Below are 18,042 nucleotides of genomic sequence, written 5' to 3' on the forward strand. Positions count from 1 at the left end.
CTTTGCAAGAGCTAGAGATAAAAATAGTAAACAATTTAACTTTACATATTTACTGTTCACAGAGCACACTACAGATGTATCACTTACATGAAGAAACCAACAACTGTGTCTCTGCTACGTGTGAAGAACATGTGGGTTGCTGGTAATGTCATGGACCATATCTTTGTTCTACATTCCCTATAAGCATTGCCCGGGGTAGATTCAGTAATAATTCTGACAGTTATGCTCAGAAGCACCAAATAAGTGACCCAAGTGTCCTCTGATTGGTTCCAGACCTAACTGGGGCTACTACCGCATGGCTAATATTTAAAGAGAATGCATTGTCCTTATATACAACATGCCTGATGAGGAGATTCATAATGCAAATTCTTCTTTAACTATAATATAGAATATTTATTTTATGCTAAATTCATTATATTTTGCACTACATACCGGGGCTTATACTGTGATTTCTAATCCAACACTGGAGCTATAACAGGGCTACAGTCGTAAGGTGCTGTTCTCTATCAAAATGTTTTTCTTGGGTTGTTTTATAGGGGTCAATTTTTATATTGTAGCACATGGACTCCCTATAACTGTACGGTAAGAGTAAAAATGAGTTACCAATCGTAGCCCATGTGGATGGTAAAGTATGAAAAAGATTGTGAAAAACTCATATTGACCAATGTCATGTCGACCTTTTGACCTTGTTGACATAATGCATGTTGACCAATAGTGTTTGACCTATTGACTGTCCACCTTATTACTGATGACAAAGTACAGATATCTAGAACAAAATCAAAAAGAAAATGACCCTGAATGGAAGCGTGTTAACTGCCTTTGATGTAGATTCGATCCCGATGCGCTACCTCATCCCGATGCTCTATGCAGCATCCCCCACAGGCCGTCATTTCTTCCCTCCTGTTCGATGATGGCATCCATCAGGTCCCGGCGCCTGTCGATATCGAATTGGTATCGACGGCCGCCTCATCGAATTATGTGTACATGCCATAAACACAGACTACATTACATATTTTCTCATTTCTGTACAAAATATTATGCAAAGTATGTTTTGAGATAATGAACTTGAGGGCAAAAAAAGTTGCATATTGAGTGAATATAGTGGTTGCCCATAGCAACATCACATGTGAAGTAGAATACACATCTTAGTAAATTTCCCCCAGTATGTTATGAAAACGTGTAGGAAAGTCTTGTATGTTGGATAAAAGAATGGATGGCACTTTTCTTTGTCAGTATGTATCTGTTTCCTGGGCCGATATCAAGGCAGGATAGCGAAGTAAGCATGAGTCAGATTTCAGGTCAGTATATGTGCACCTCTAAATAGCTGGTTCTGAAAAACTGATCTCTAGGGTTAGTAACATAGGGGTTTATTCTGGTTCGGGCGGCTGGGCCGTAAGCGGACATTTCGGGTTTTTTTTTTATCTGCGCATGCGTACCTTCTGCAATGCGCAGGCGCGACGACTGCACAACGCTCACGGACGGGTCTTTCCGTGCGAAAAAACCTGTCCGCAAGAGTACGGTCATTGTGGGCGGCATATGGGCGTGTTGAGGGGAGCGGCCAAAATAATGAGGGAAACTGGGCGTAAACATGGGCGTACACAGGGGTGTGCACAAAAAATGTACGGTGCTACTACCGCTCGATCGGCTAAAGCACCGTGCATTTCGGACACAAAACAGGCGGCCGCCACCTCCACCTCCATACCACCCCTACAGATAACGCATGAGAGCGGATGCCTGGGTCTGCTAATTAATGCTGATTACTACTCAAACACATACACTTGAATGTAATAAGCAATGCTGCAGTCTATTAAGTCCAAACCATTATTTCACTACCTGCAAGCCACACACAGCACTCAAACACATTGGAAGCATATCTTTCTACACTTCTCTACATGTAAAGGTTGGTTTCATTTTAGTTAAGATTCTTTTTAAGACTTGCTTATATATGCCAAGGTAGTTATTTGGAAACCATTTATACACAATCAGTAAGTGTTTTCATATACTTTAAACAGCAGCACACTCAATCTACACAAGTCGACATGTGTCAACCTTTTCACTCTTATACAAACATAGTTTTTTTTTAATTATGCTAAAAATACATAAACCACATCTAACAGCTACAAGGATGTTTCAGCAATGTTTTAAGGCCATGGCCACTATTTAGTTAAAATGTATTTTTATTAGGCTGTTCATTAAGGTAGACAATTGAGGTAATAGAAAACAATAATTGATGAACAATTAGAATAATTCATTTAATTGGCTTAATCATAGTTGAAAGGCTAGATTATGAGGGCCATATATGTGAAGGGTATGCCAGCGTGCAAGGACGTAAGCTCACTCTCACGATCGGTGACATACGCTGAGTTTTCCATTGAAAACAGGCGAGACCCGTCCGTACAAGGTGACGAACGCTCAGATAGCCGTAAGATGTCGGTGTGAAAACGGACAAAAGCTGTCCGTATACGGTGGCGTACGCTCTGTTGTACGCCAGTTATCGGTGTCTAGGAGGAGATCCGTCCGTGTACGGTGGCGTACGCTCAAGTGTTTGTGGCCGTCCGTATGTGGATGTTTTGTGGGTGGACTTTCGCTCAACGTCCCCATACGGGAAATGTACGCTGATACGGAACGTACGTATGTTTGGCAGCCTGAAACAGAATAAGGCCCATAGAGACAGAATACCAGAGTAGTAAAGGGAAGCATGCATTGCAGCACATGCATGCAGCCAGCGAGAATACAGGCAGATAACAGGTACCTCAGTAGTAACTTTGTAAGACAGTAATTTACTGGTGTACTGGTGAGAGAGAAGGAAAACAAGAGAATTAGTGCACTAAGAAGAGACACGGACATAACACACACAGCAAAGTGAAGCGTTACATAGATTATATTAAAAAAGTTAGAATATAAGTAGCAATATTATAGATGAATATCATACTCAAGGGGTTCTCAAACTCGGTCCTCAGGACTACACACAGTTCACGTTTTCTAGGTCACCTGGTAGGTGCACAGGTGCACTCATTACTGACTGACACATTTCAAAACATCCACAGGTGGAGCTAATTACTTCACTTGATTCTGTGAGGAGACATGGAAAACATGCACTAGGTGGGGTCCTGCAGACTAACTTTGAGAACCTGTGGTTAGGGTTACAATCTCTATTAAGCTCACTGTCTTTAAGGACCTTGAATTCAAGACTTGTCCATTGTGTTCCACATGCATTTTCTTGGTTGCGAGGTCACAAGGTGGACAAAGGTCAATGCACTGGTGGAAATGTTTTAGCCTGCAACATGGAAAGTTCCCATCAAGTCTTCCCAATGTTTTAAAGGGGCAATAATTTAACAGGAAAAACCAACCAAATGATTGGTCTTTCAAAATTATCAGGCAGACTTGACAGAAACTCACCAAATCGCAGGATATTACAATTACCCCATTGTCTTGATATCAGGCTTTACGTCAATCAAACCTGCAAAGTCAGTAATGGTGTGGAGACTTTTTATATCCATGGTATGCAGTGGCGGATTTAGGGGGGGGGGGGGGGCACCCGGGCACGTGCGCCCCCCCCCCCCCTGTCATTTCATTTTGTAACTGAGGATCAGGGCTTTCCAACGAGCCCAGCCCCATGTCTCTAGCCCCCTGGGAACCGGAGATAACGCCTGGCAAAGCTGTAACGTTTTTTTTCCCCCATAGGATAATATGGGACCCGTCAATTCCGACCCCCACCCGGTTCCGACGGCTGCCAGTTCCCCCCTGACATCCCAGAACCTTGTGGTTGATCTCATTCAATTCCAAATCGCTGGGCCTTCAATATGATACCAGGCTGGTCAATAGGTTCCAGAGATATTGTGTGTAAACCGATTTTTTTATTTTTGAAATGTAATTGCATGGTTGTTCATGTTCTTTAAGGGCAGATTACTCTGGAAACAAACATTCCAGTTTCACTGGACTAACATCAATCAAAGCCCACTCAAAAGTTCTTCAATATGATACTTGTCTCATGTAAATGGGTCAGTTGGTTCCGAAGATATAGCCGGTTAAATGAGATAACTGGTTAACGGGGGGAGGGGTGGTTTTCTCTCCCCCTCACACCAGTAAATGCAGGGACTAGGCTGGTGTAAAAGGGGCCAACCTGGGAATGCATTTTCTGGTGTTAAAGGGGTATTATTTCAAATAGCCGGGACCTGCAGTGCTCTGAATACAGCCAGGCTCTGCCACTGTCAGTGGCTATCACTTCTGCCTGGAGGCGGCTGTCCCCCATTTACCACGAGCATGTATTTCCCCTTGGCAATGAGCATGTAATCCCACATGGCAACGAGCATGGAACCTCTGGCAATGAGCATGGAACCCTTGGCAATGAGCATGTAGATAAGCAGCACTTAGGTAGCATAATTTTTAATAGGCATTATGGTGTTTTGCATAATACATAATGGACATAATGGCGTGTATCTTAACGTGTATTGGACATTATGGTGTAAATGTTTAATGCGCGCGTTTGGTGGACAATGTCCCTGTTTATGAAGTGTATTGTGAATTTTGGCTTAATCCGTGTGGCATTATGTGAATTTTGGCTCAATCCATGTGGCATCATGTGTAAGGGGCAAGTATAATGGGGTGTAGTATTTTGTTGCATAATGTGCAGAAGTTGTATATGGTGTTGTACACTACACTCAAGGACACGCCCCTGTTGAGTGGCCACACCCCCTTTCCCGGAGCGCACCTTCGGCGTGCACACAACTACATCCTCCACTTTTGTCGCCATGGTGGGCCTGCGTACTTTAAATGCCAGGGCCTATTTTTAATCCCATTCTCATACCTCCCAACAGTCCCGATTTTATCGGGACACAGTCCCGATTGTCAGGGCCTGTCCCGATGTCCCACCTGCGGGCGGCAGTGTCCCGCGGTGTGGGGGGGCTGTTGGGAGTCCCCCCTGTCAGCTGCTAAGCAGCGGGGAATAAACGCTGTGCGCATGCGCACAGCGTCTATTCCCGCAGCCAGGGGACTGGGGGCATGGCTAGAGGCTCACAGAGCCTCTGGGTCATGCCCCCATAGCGGCAAAATGGGGGCGTGGCCTCGCGGAAGAGCTGCGAGTATAGGTCACGCCCCCAAATTAGGCCACGCCCCGAAAATTTCGGCGCGCAGGAGCATCATCCCGCTTCCAGAACTTCGAAAGTTGGGAGGTATGCATGCCCACCCTCTCTCTGCTGCTCTCTTAGCATGGACACTGGCACCACTATCACCGCTCCTCCCCCACCTAAACTCTTTTATCATGGTGCCCCCCCCTGTCATTTTATCCTGGATCCGCCCCTGATGGTATGTAAAACTGTAATGACTGCCACTATATTGGCAGTTCTTTCAATGGCTTTATGTCTTTGCTAACAAATATCAAAGGCATGTCTTTTTATGAACTAGGAAGAACAAATAAAAACTGTGCTAAAAACATTAGAAAAAGAAAAAACATTCTCAGATATCATCCGGCAATTACAATAGACATTACAGGGCAGAATCTGCTTTGGGTGCAAAGAAAAAAAAGCAACCAACAGCGTTTTACATCCATATTAACAGATAAATACAAATAAAAATGACATTAGAATCTGTCCAGCAATTGTGGGCTACAGGCAACAGCTGCCAGTATTTGCCAATAGAAAAAAAAAAATCTGCATCTTGCGCTGGAACTTGGGGGCCGATTCAGATCCGTTCGTAATGGGCCGAATTCATCCCGGTTACCGATGGACGGGGTTTATGCATGCGAAAACCCCGGGAGCGAACGGCTTCAGCGAGTTTCACACTCGCCAGGCCGTTCGCTCCATAGAGGGAGGTATGGGGGCAGGGGAACGCACATCACATCAGTGCCTGCCCCGAATTCGCCCATTTCCGGCCAAGATAAAGGTCAGTCTAGACTGACTTTTATCTGTGAATGGGAAAAAAAATCAATCGAATAATTTTTAGCCCATGCGGACGCATGCCATGGGATGCATAAGCATACACATCCCCTTGCATGCGGGGATTCACACAGCGGCCTTTATCTGTCCGCTAGGCTGTAAACATACACAGCCTAGCAAACAGGTATGAATCAGGCCCTTGGTTTGTCCAGATACAAAGGTACGTTTTGCTCTGCTCTCTTGGCTCTGATGAAGTTGATGTTTCAATGAATAAATGAATCATGGCCATAAGCAGACCCCTAGTTACAGCACTGTGTACAAAACTAGTCCATATGTGATAAGCTCAAACCTTGATTAAACATTAATTGTGTCTCCAAGCCTTTGAAAATGAGCTGATTACTTACACTAGAATCATCCATACGGTCACGCCTCTTACTTTTGTGGGTCTCATAATCATCCAAAAGGGTTTGCATGAGATTTTTAGGCCGCTGAGATGCAGTAGCATCTTCCAGCAGATCATCAGTTGGTACGGGGAAACTCTCTCCTTTTGGTGACGTCGGGGTCCATACTTTTTCTATTTTACCTGCAATGAGAAGAAGGCATTTATTAACATCGGAAAGTACCATAACAAGGTTCCTGTTCAAGGTATACACTTATTAGCTCTTATGAAGATGTCTTTGAGATGAAATGAGTGCACTGGACTGAACATCTAAGCTGTGACACATTAGCTATTAAATAGACATTAAATAAAAAAAAACAGGCTAAGGGGTAAGGGATGTAATAACTTCCAAATTAGCTGCGCTGCAAACATGAATTCACTTTACCATGACTTTAGACCCCAAATTAGATAGATAGATAGATAAGATAGATAGATAAGATAGATAGATAGATAGATAGATAGATAGATAGATAGATAGATAGATAGATAGATAGATAGATAGATAGACCTATCTGACACCTGGGCTTTGCATAGTTGCAAGGGACATACTCTGAAGAGAGGGAAGGGCCAGGGTCCCCTGCCGCCTGCCCCCTGCCCCTCCCCCCACTCATAGCATAGACTTAGCTGCGAGTCCCTTGCTGCCTCCACTCCCCGCACACAGATCACAGCCGCGTCCGGGTCCCCTGCTGCCTGTCGTTCCCCCCTAAGTCACATCCACTAATCCTCCACTGAAAGCCCCCCACTTAAGTCAGAGCCGTGGGTCCCTTGCTGCCGCCGCTCCCCTGCACAGAACACAGCCGTGTCTCCTGCTGCCGCCGCCCCCCTGTAGTGGTTGTCCCGGCAATAAGGAACGTCGCGGGTACAGTGCTTGCCCCGGTAATAAGGCACGTAACACTGTTCTGCACACCCAGCAAGTAATTCCCCCTTGCAATGAATATGTATTCCCCCCTGGCAACTACCATTAAATCACCCCCCCCTCCCCGCAACAAGCATGAAAATACTAGCAACCAGCATGAAACCCCAGGCAAGCTGCATGCAACCCCTAGCAACAAGCATGTAACCACTGACATTGAGCAAGAAACTCCTGGCAACAAGCATGTAACTCCTGACAGTGAGCATGTAGGTAAGCTGCAATTATGTGGAATGATATGTAATAGTCATTACGGTGTGTGGCCTTATATGTAATGGGCATTATGGTGTGCGGCCTAATATGTAATGGCCATTAACGGGGTGTTTTATAATATGTAATGGGCATTGTGGTGTGTGGCCCACATGTAATGGGCATTACACTGTGGTGTACTCCATTCTAAATGTATGGTTTCAATATGTAAAGGGCATTGCGGTGTATTGTATAATATGTAATGGGCATTACGGTGTGTTGTATAATATGTAATAGGCATTGCGGTTTGTGACAAAATATAATGGGCTTTACGGTGTGTTGTATAATATGTAATGGGCATTACGGTGTGTTGTATAATATGTAATGCTTAAAAAAGTTATTCTAGAATTAAAGTGCAAAGGAGGTTGTGCAGCTCAGATGTCTACAAAATTTGTGTTTGTCAATCACCAACAATAAAACGAATGTGCAAAAGAATATTGTTGACACCATTAAGTGCTACTTCCAAGTTTAAGTGAAACCATACATTTAGAATGGAGTACAATACATAACTTATTAGCAGTACTGATTGCCACTTCTTATGTCCCAATGAAAAATTATCTTTTTCTCAAGTCTGAAAAAGATAGTCTCCAAATCCCCCACAATTGGGGTTTTTTTGGAGATAGAAAACAACAACAATTGGTGCAGTATGTTTAATAGCTGGAAGAGATTTTTATTCAGTGATATGCACCCACAAGCATGCAGTATATCATAGCATATAAGGGATTCCCTACGGCAAAAGCAGCTGGGCTATTTCTCAGGGTGCAACCTTTCCATCCAATTTGTGGTGTCTAAAAGGAGACTTTGTATAAAAGCAGAAAACATATTCCACCAGGCAAATACTGCTAGGCCAGTCCAATACAGGATCTCTCACCCACGATGGTACCAGGGGAGGCAAATGGAATCCAAGTGCCGGCTCAAGGATCCAATATCCAGTAAAAGGAATGGCTGGGCAGCAAGTCCGCGGTGGGCAGTCCACACACTTAAAGCATTTCGGACACTAGGTCCTTCGTCAGAAGTGTGTCAACACACTTCTGACGAAGGACCTAGTGTCCGAAACGCGTTAAGATACGATGTACCTTTAAAAAATATGTTACAGGTACGCAGTAACACCTCATGCTGTCATTTAGTTCTTTGTTAAAAATCAAATTGATGGCGCCATCTGTGAGTTGCCGATTAGCGGGGTACATACAAAAATATCTGTCGAAAATATTTTGTGTAACAATATCCTTCTTTAAACAATTGTAAACACTTTGGGTCATTGTTTTTCATTAATGTACTGTATATGCAACTTAAATACTGTATATCCCATATACACAGCAATGTATTACTTTTTATTTCTGCTCTAGTAAAACATTTCCACTAGATGTCACCCTACTACTATTAATTACATGTGTAACATTTGTAATAATGTTTCTGGGTTTGAGAGTTGACTGAGGCACTGGGCTAGTTGTGAAACTACTGATGATTTCTGAAACACTCTAGAGCAGGGGTCCTCAAACTATTTTGCTCTGGGACCCCATCAGACAAAAAAATAATTACAAAACCCCAGCCAGTTACTGCAGAAGATCATCACATCACATGTGTAGTCTGCAGACAGCACATACACGGCAGCAGTGTGGAGGCTCAAAATTAGTTGAGGAGTCTAAAATAACAGACAATTCAACAACTCCTTGAATCACTAACTTAGATAGAAAAGTCATCGGACTGATGGTCAGCAACATGGAGTTGCGACCCCATGATGAGACGGTTGGGTCCCACTTTGGGGTCAGGACCCACAGTTTGAGAAGCGCTGCACTAACGTAACAGTTAAATGCCGCTTACATGTTGTGCATACTCAAACTACATACTGAGCCTAATTCAGACCTGATTACAGGACAGATATGTTATCAAAATGGACAAAACTATGCAGCACTGCAGGTGGGGCAGATGTAACAGATGTGCAGAGAGAGTTAGATTTGGGGGAGTTATTTTGTTTCTGTGCAAGGTAAATACTGGCTGCTTTATTCTTACACTGCAACTTAGATTTCAGTTTGAACACACCCCACCCAAATCTACCTCTGTACATTTACCCCCCCTGCAGTGCACATGGTTTTGCCCATTTTGAGAACACATCTGTCCTGCGATCAGGTCTGAATTAGGCCCACTGTGCATTAGTTGGGGAAGCAGGGAATCCCTTCTCAAACAGGTAAATATGCATGAAAAGGGCTGCATGTTCTAAAGGGGTTATTCAGATCTGATTGCACGGCTGCTGTTTTGCAGAGGCCTGAAATCCCACCCTGTGCAAGGCAGTGATAAGCCTGCAAAAATATTGTGGCCCGCAATTAGCTGCAAATCCATTGGCAATCACTCACCATTGAATGATTTTCCCACTGTGTGATAAAAGCAGGCTGACCGGAGCGGACGTCACATGCCTTCCCCTCAGAAGCTTGGCAACGCCTGCCCTTTCACTGGCACTCCCAGAAATAAATCAACTTGTTTACGGCCAGCGATCAAAAAAGTATCAGGATTTTATCGCAGGACTGCCGCGTGCATGCGCACTCTATCGATAATCGCCCAGTCTGTGCATTTGCAGCCATGCAATCGGGTCTGAATCAGACAACTATGATGTTAAATATAAATGGCTGTACTAAAACATAAAAAGGTCTAGCAATATTATAGTGATACAGCTACACCAATAGTAAGGTTGCAGGTAGAAGGCTAGACACTAGCATTTTGGGAACCCGAGCTAAACCTGCTTCAGGTTAATAGATCTACAGTGTCTAGACAGATAGTCAATACGTCTACCTTAAAAGGGCGACATGCAATAGGTCAAAAGGTCGACAGGGTCAAACTGTTGACATGAAAAGGTCAACATGCAATAAGTCGACAGGGTCCAAAGTTTGGCATAAAAAGGTAGACACAAGTCAACGTGACTTTTTCATGATTTATTTTTTTAAACCAGCTTGTTCTTACTTCACCACCCATAGAGGGAGAATATGATAGAGAAGCATATGTGAGGGTACACGTCACACTCATTTGGGGTTCATGTGTACACCAAATAAATGTGAAAAACTCATGTAGACCTTTTGTTTGGTGACATCTTTCATTCATAGGAAAATGGTGCTGCCCTTTGACTTCATAGCCAAGCACAACATCCATTCCCAGTCAATGCCAACCATGGAGGAGCAGAATCTGGCTTTTGTCTCAGCATCCACTAACATACATGGACATGCATACCTCCCAACTTTGCCCGAGTAGGATGCGGGACACTGTCGATGCACGCCGCAGGCGCATCAAAATTTTCGGGGGGGGGGGCCTAATTTCGGGGGCGTGGCCTATACGCGGAGCTCTCCCGTGAGGTCACGCCCCCATTTTGCCGCTATGCGCACAGCGTTTATTCCCCGCTGTTTAGCAGCCGACAGGGGGGACTCCCAACAGCCCCCCCTCACCGCGGGACACTGCCGGCCGCGGGAGGGACAGCGGGACAGGTCCTGATAATCGGGACTGTCCCGCTAAAATCGGGGCTGTTGGGAGGTATGGACATGTGGGGACACTGCTGTGACATTTAAAACCACATCAATTATAATATTTCAGTCATTCTGAGGAAAATGTATGAAATGCTGGAGGGAAATAAAATTGAGAAGCCCAAAGTAACCAATCAGCTAGCTACAGTAACTGGCTGCTTTAAGCAACTACTCCACATTATTGCCCTTCAGTGGCAGAATTCTCTGAGGCAATGGAAGAATTGTCTTCCTGATGCCAGCAGTCAGGGGGCACAGGTATAACTGCCACCTTTAATGATCCCTGCAATAGTGCAGGCAGGAGTTAAAGGTGGATCTATCTGTGGGGTCAAGGAACCCCTGTAAGTGTTTTTGGGCTGCAGCCAGAGGAATGGTGAGGTGGCTAGAGCTACTGTAAAGACAATGGGGGGCTAGAGAGACAGAAGGGGTCTCACTGGAGAGACAGATGGAGGCTTGCTAGAGAGACAGAAAGAGGCTAACTGAAAAAAAAAAAAACAGGATAATAGAGCTGCAGAAATACTGGGGGGAATGAAGCTGGATAGATTAAAGGGGGATTAGGCTAAAGAGAACTGGGGTGAAGTGAACTTGCACATTACTTACCCCTTACCCTTACACATTTTATCCTTTCTTTTATTTTGATGACTAATGGGACTTACTCATAATCATAACAGTCACAACATCTACGCTGTCTAAGTGGTTAACAATACCATAGACACTTTTCACGCATCAATGTCTGCAATTTAAATCAATGTGAGTGTTCCTCCCACACAATAACCATTTCCTGTGACTAACCTGGATATGAAAGTGTCTACATTCCACTAGTCTATTATCACAGTTACTACGATATTTTCATACTTTTTAATGCTGATAGCATTCTTAAATTGTAGCCAGAATACAGCACAGAGCTCATTTTCCAGAGATGCATAGGGGAGCATAGACAAACGCAAGAGGGGGGCATTTCTGCTTGCCCGGAAACCCCCTCCTCTTGGTAAGTGCCTTAGATTGTGACAACAAAAGCACTGGTATATAATATGATCAATAGAGCTGCCACCACATCATGCAGTTTAGGGGACAGAGCAGAGCTGCTGCACATGCCCAGTGTACCAGCTTCTTCTACCACATTTACTGTATGTGTGGATATGAGCCCTCAAAAATTGCAATGGACCAGAGAGCAGCTGCCAGGAGCCTTACCATGAAGTGGGAGATTTTGAGCTTAAGGCCCCCATACACTAGGGCGACTTGTCCTTAGGACAAGTCGCCCCCGACTTCCCCCTGAGCTTCCCCGGCTGCTCCCCGGGGGAGCTTGATTAGATTGGCACTTGATGTGCCATTTTTTACATGTGATAAATCGTCTCGATTTATCACATGTAAAAAACCCGGGGAGCAGGGGGGGCTAAGAGGTGAGAGCTGGTGGGAGCAGGGGGGCTGGGGACGCTGCGGGGGACACATCTGTGTCCCCCGCTGCTGGGGACACAGCGTCTGTGCGGCGATAAGGTAGAGGGAGCAGGGGGGGCTGGAGACGCTGCGGGGGACACGTCTGTGTCCCCCGCTGCTGGGGACAGCGTCTGTGCGGCGATAAGGTAGAGGGAGCAGGGGGGGCTGGAGACGCTGCGGGGGACACGTCTGTGTCCCCCGCTGCTGGGGACAGCGTCTGTGCGGCGATAAGGTAGAGGGAGCAGGGGGGGCTGGAGACGCTGCGGGGGACACGTCTGTGTCCCCCGCTGCTGGGGACAGCGTCTGTGCGGCGATAAGGTAGAGGGAGCAGGGGGGGCTGGAGACGCTGCGGGGGACACAGGCTGCATAGAGCCGGGCAGGGGGAGCCGGCCGGGAGCTGTCAGTAATGAATAAAAAAAAAAGCCCATACAATGAATGGGCAGCCTGTGATTGGCTGCTGAGCGCTCTCTCAGCCAATTGCTGACTGGCTGAGAGAGCGCTCAGCCAATCACAGGCCGCCCATTCATTGTATGGGCTTTTTTTTTATTCATTACTGACAGCTCCCGGCCGGCTCCCCCTGCCCGGCTCTATGCAGCCTGTGTCCCCCGCCCGCAGCGTCTCCAGCCCCCCCTGCTCCCTCTACCTTATCGCCGCACAGACGCTGTCCCCAGCAGCGTCTCCAGCCCCCCCTGCTCCCTCTACCTTCTCGCCGCACAGACGCTGTCCCCAGCAGCGGGGGACACAGACGTGTCCCCCCGCAGCGTCCCCAGCCCCCCCTGCTCCCTCCACCGCCCCACTAGGTCCCAAGTCGGGTGGTCGGACGTGCAGCAGGTCCGACCACCCGACGCAGATCCGATGCGCACGGGACCGCGCATCGGATCTGAGGGAACATCAAAACTAGACGATTTTGGTCCGATTTCGGCCAGATCCGACTGATCTGGCTGAAATCTGACCAAAATCGGCTAGTGTATGGGGGCCTTTAGAAAGGGCAGTACTGTTTCTATTATGTTTGTGCATTTATTTATTTATTATATGTTTAACCTTTTCCTGACCATTTAACTTATTTAAATGTTTGAGCTGATACTATAGACCAGGGGTAGCCAACTCCAGTCCTCGAGAGCTACCAGCAGTTCACATTTTCTTGCTCACCTCACAGGTACATATTAAAGAAGAGAAAAGGATTCCCAATCCGAGGCACTCATTCAACAGATATCAAGTGTATTGAATCCCATTGAGAGTATCCATCGACAAGTTCAATGTTAAAATATACCTTTTATTTGTGTTAATTAAAAATTGCTGCAATCCAGCGAAATATAGACAAACATGTATGGGTGCAAATTCATAGAAATAAAGTGATTAAAATGTTGCACTGTATTAGTGTTGTGTTTTATTCTGCCTTCCATGCGTATCAGTGTAGATTACTATATAGTTGAAACAGTGTTACTAGATGTTTGAAATGAGACTGTGTAACCACAGTATAGTAACTAGGGGTGACATTCTATGTGTAGCTGTAAAAACTGGATTACTACGGATCCAGGACCCCGGAATCTTCAGCCCAGGAGCCCCGGACCAGCCCCGGAACCAGGACCAAGGCTGCAGAACCGGACTCTTCAGCCCTGGAGCCAGGACCCTGGATCCAGGGACCGACCCACAGGCGCAAGGTAGGTAAGTATCAGTATGTGTGGGCTGTGGATGTATTAAACGTTTATTTTTCTGGGTGTCAGTGTGTGTTTTATTTAACTATTTCTTGTACTGTGGAACTACAAGTGCCAGCGGGCCCTTTAATGCCCCGCATGCTGGGACTTGTGGTTCTCCAAGTCCCAGCATGCGGGGTAGGCTTGCTGGGACTCATAGTTCTACAGTATAAGACAATAGTTTTTATTCTTCTTTTACAATTTTCATCAGCCCGATGCCCACCGCCCAGGGGCATCGGGGACAGCCCCGGACTTTCAACATGGGCTGGTAAGTCCTGGAGGGGGGCGACCCCTTCTTTGGGGGGGTCCCCACTTCCCCAGGACCCCTGCCCATGCTGACCAGCCAGGAGGATAATGCTTTGGCCGCGGGACCTTATATAATAAGTGTCCCCCGGCTGTGGCATTACCCTGCTGGCTGGTTGGGTCTGGTGCTGGTTCTTGAAATGCGGGGGACCCCTAGTCATTTTGTCCCCCGTATTTTGGGAACCAGCGCCGGACCTTGAGCCTGGTGCTGGTTTCATTAAATCAAGGGACCCCTATTTGTCGGGGACCGTGATTTTATGTCACCAGCACCGGCTTAATGAGCCCGGGGCTGGTTATGCTCTGGCGGGGGACCCCGTGCAGTTTTTTTTTTTTTTAAACTGTTTAACCCTTTTTTCCACCAGAACCCTGCACAGATCTCAATGATCTGTGCAGGGTTCTGGCTAATTCGCCCATCAGAACCTGGTCTGATTTTTGGGAGAATTTTAGACACATTTATACAAATCGCATACCATTAAATATGCGATTTGTATACTTTTCAATGTGAAAACATCTGGATGCGATGTGCTGCGAGAAACAGCCATCGCATTTCCAGAATGTCCAATTTGTTGTCCAAAATCGCACTTTTTTCACATTTTCGCAGCTCATTAAATATGCGTAAATGGAAAAACATGCGGTTTCGGACGTTTTTGCGAAAAAAATCGCAAAAAAAAAAAATCTCATTCCATAGAATGTCACCCTACGTGTAATCACCTCTCTATCCACTGTATGTATGGTCTTATGTATGAGTAACTGCAGACCTTCCAATCTGATTTGCTGGTAGGCTGCAACCTTTGCAGAGATTTTAATTATGCTTAGTTGTACTTAAATAAGTTGAGGCGTTGTTTTGCAGAGATTTATATAAAAAATAAGGATTAAATATGTGTTGCGCCGGTTTTATCCAGGACTGACAGATCCGTTATATTAATTAGTGAACACTGATGTGTTTCTCTGGACTGAGCAGTATGTCCTGCTTGGATTTTTACCCAATTAAAGCATAGATCCTGTGCCTTGCACAGCGCTACCAATTGTAAGAGTGTTTTCCTTATTTGTATAACCAGACAGTGTATAATCTCAGCGATCAGGATAGTAGCGTGATTAGTGTAATACCGCTTGGCTAAACATGTGTGTTGATTATAAGTGTGTATTGCAGATAGAGATACACTATAATGGCTAGATTGTGCGTCAGATGTTTTATCCTTTCAATAATTGCATGTTTAGCGGGACACACTGCACTAGACTCCTGCAAGCAGGCTTATATTCACCTAAGTGCCTCTAAGGAGGCATGTTACCATTGCTATAATAATTAGAAGGTGAACTGTTAGGAACACCTTTTATGCTGGTGTTGTATACACACTATGCAATTTAATATTGCTTACAATGGCCGTGGAGCCAGTCTCATTATAAATTGCTAGCTCCAACCGGCAAGCAGGTATATACTGATGGCCACAGTGTGATGTGTTGGTGCACTTGTGTCTTATTACAATTGTATCTGTATTTGTTTTATGAAACCGTGCATCAAGTTTCTTTTCCTTCTTTTAAGTTAATGTATGTATGTTGCACTACTTATGCACCTGTGTACCTCACAGGTACACAGGTGCATTCATTACTAACACATTTTAAAAGATCCACAGATTTCACTTGTGATCTTGTGAGGAGACCTGCAAAACATTAACTGTATGTAGCTCTCGAGGACTGGAGTTGGCTACCCCTGCTAAAGACCATCTGTACTGTTAAATAGCAATACTGTATTCCATACGGTATCCAGTGTATAGGAAGACCAATTTACAGGGCTATTACCCCTCCCCCAGACTCACCTGCTTACTCCAATGCCCTGCAGAGTGGGAGATTTTGGATTACATCTGCGTTTGCCACTGGGGAGTTAAGAAAAGAAGGAAGGGGCATTCCAAGAAACATCAAGTCTAATTGTGTTATTGTATTCACCAAAAGTGGGCAGGGCTTTAAATCAAGCGCTCATCTATCTTTACGGCAGGTAAATTGCCTTTTGGGTTAATTTTCTGCTCTATTATGGGTCTAGAATGTATTTTTCTAATCCAGGAGTCTCTTGGAAATTCTAGAAGACTATACGATCACTGATAATACAAACCCGTCATTCACCATCTAACTAGTGGTTGTGCCCAGTGCTGCCAGGTTCTTCTCTTCTCTCGTCTCCTTGGGGGAATATTTTACTAAACTGCGGTTATAGAAGTGGAGAGGTTGCCCATACCAAAATCTAGCTATTATCTTCTAGAAGGTGCTAGATAGATGATTAGTAGAATCTGATTGTTGCTATGTGCAATATCTATATTATACCGCACTTAAGGAAATATGGCCCTTGGGTCAGCTGCTCAGGAGAGGAACTTAATGGGGGAAGGTATTACTTGGGTTTTGGGGGTGAGAATAAACAGACAGTGCGGGTCTGTCTGTTTCTTCCAGATGGTTAAAATTAGATGTGCCATTAATTTATTTTCCTTCTACATATGAATGGAGGGCCAAACTTCTGGAAGGTGGTTATATGAGTGCCCAGGATTCCCAGGGTGAGTAGGATTATGTGGTATTAGTGGTTGTTGAAGCCCTGTGGGGTAGGGGGGTGCACAGTGTAGGCGAGTGATGCTGTCTGGCTCTTATTGCATGTCCTAGATGGCACAGATTGGCATAATTATGTATAACTATAAACCGGCCTGAATTTTATTAGTCTAGGAAACAAGAGGATTTTCTTAATTGATGACAACTGAAGCGTTTACCTTTCTGCAGAGTGATTAACAGTCAGACGCTGTTAGGGAAATGGTGGTAAGGGATGCGGTCAATTTGCCGGCGGTCGGGATCCCGGTGTTTGGAATCCCGACCGCCGAAATCCCGAAACTTTCTCCCTCCGTGGGTGTCCACGACACCCATAGAGGGAGAATAAAATAGCGTGCCGAGCGTAGCGAGGCACCGGGCCCGCTGCGTGGCGAGCGCAGCGAGCCCGCAAGGGGGGCGATCCACGTCCCCCCCATGTCGGGATTTCGGCGGTCGGGATTCCAGTGTCGGGATTCCGACCGCCGGGATTCCGACCGCCGGCATTACGTATCGGATCCGGTGGTAAATATGCAGGATGTCATTTTAGTTTGGAATACTCAAGTTGACGATTATGAAAGGATAAGCGCAACGGAATATGCTGCGCTATATAAGAAACTGTAAATAAATAAATAAAAGGATGTGCCATTGTACTGGGAATGTGTACGCCACTTCTGAGTCTCTGCGATTGCTTTACTGGGTGTCTCTGGACATTTCAGAGTTGCTGTTTTTTTTGTTTTTTTTTTTAACAATTTTGCAGAACATCAATATTTACAATCTCAACTGCAATCACCATAGCATTTGCTAATAAATCAGACCAGATATTAATAATGCTGTTATGGCTCTATGAGACAAATACAATAATTTGGGATGTATTAATCAATTGAAAAGAATTCAAGAGGAATTTCGCATATCTGTACTAAAAGGTGACCAAACCACATGGTTCACTGTGGGTATAATAATTATGGGCCTCATTCATAGACAGGCACAATGCACATTACTTTTTGGATTCCCTGTCCTCCAACGGTAACAGGCTGCGACTTAGGGGGCACAGTGTACAACAAGGCAAGTACTGTACTGGCCCTGT

At 45.3% G+C, this 18,042-nt stretch overlaps 1 protein-coding gene across 4 annotated transcripts in view; it reads right to left on the reverse strand.

Annotated features, from left to right (window-relative positions):
• Positions 1-18,042, reverse strand: part of LOC146074811 (PALM2-AKAP2 fusion protein-like) — a 121,821-nt gene that overhangs the window by 4,302 nt on the left and 99,477 nt on the right. For all 4 annotated transcript variants that reach the window (XM_083183350.1, XM_083183344.1, XM_083183336.1 and 1 more), the window contains exons 3-4: positions 6,278-6,456; positions 2,753-2,791 (exon numbers count right to left, since the gene is read on the reverse strand). In XM_083183350.1, coding sequence (XP_083039476.1) covers positions 2,753-2,791; positions 6,278-6,456 — 218 coding nt within the window. The remainder of the gene's footprint in view (positions 1-2,752; positions 2,792-6,277; positions 6,457-18,042) is intronic.

This window comes from Crinia signifera, chromosome 1 (assembly GCF_055691185.1).
Source record: "Crinia signifera chromosome 1, ASM5569118v1, whole genome shotgun sequence".
Classification (NCBI taxonomy): domain Eukaryota; kingdom Metazoa; phylum Chordata; class Amphibia; order Anura; family Myobatrachidae; genus Crinia; species Crinia signifera.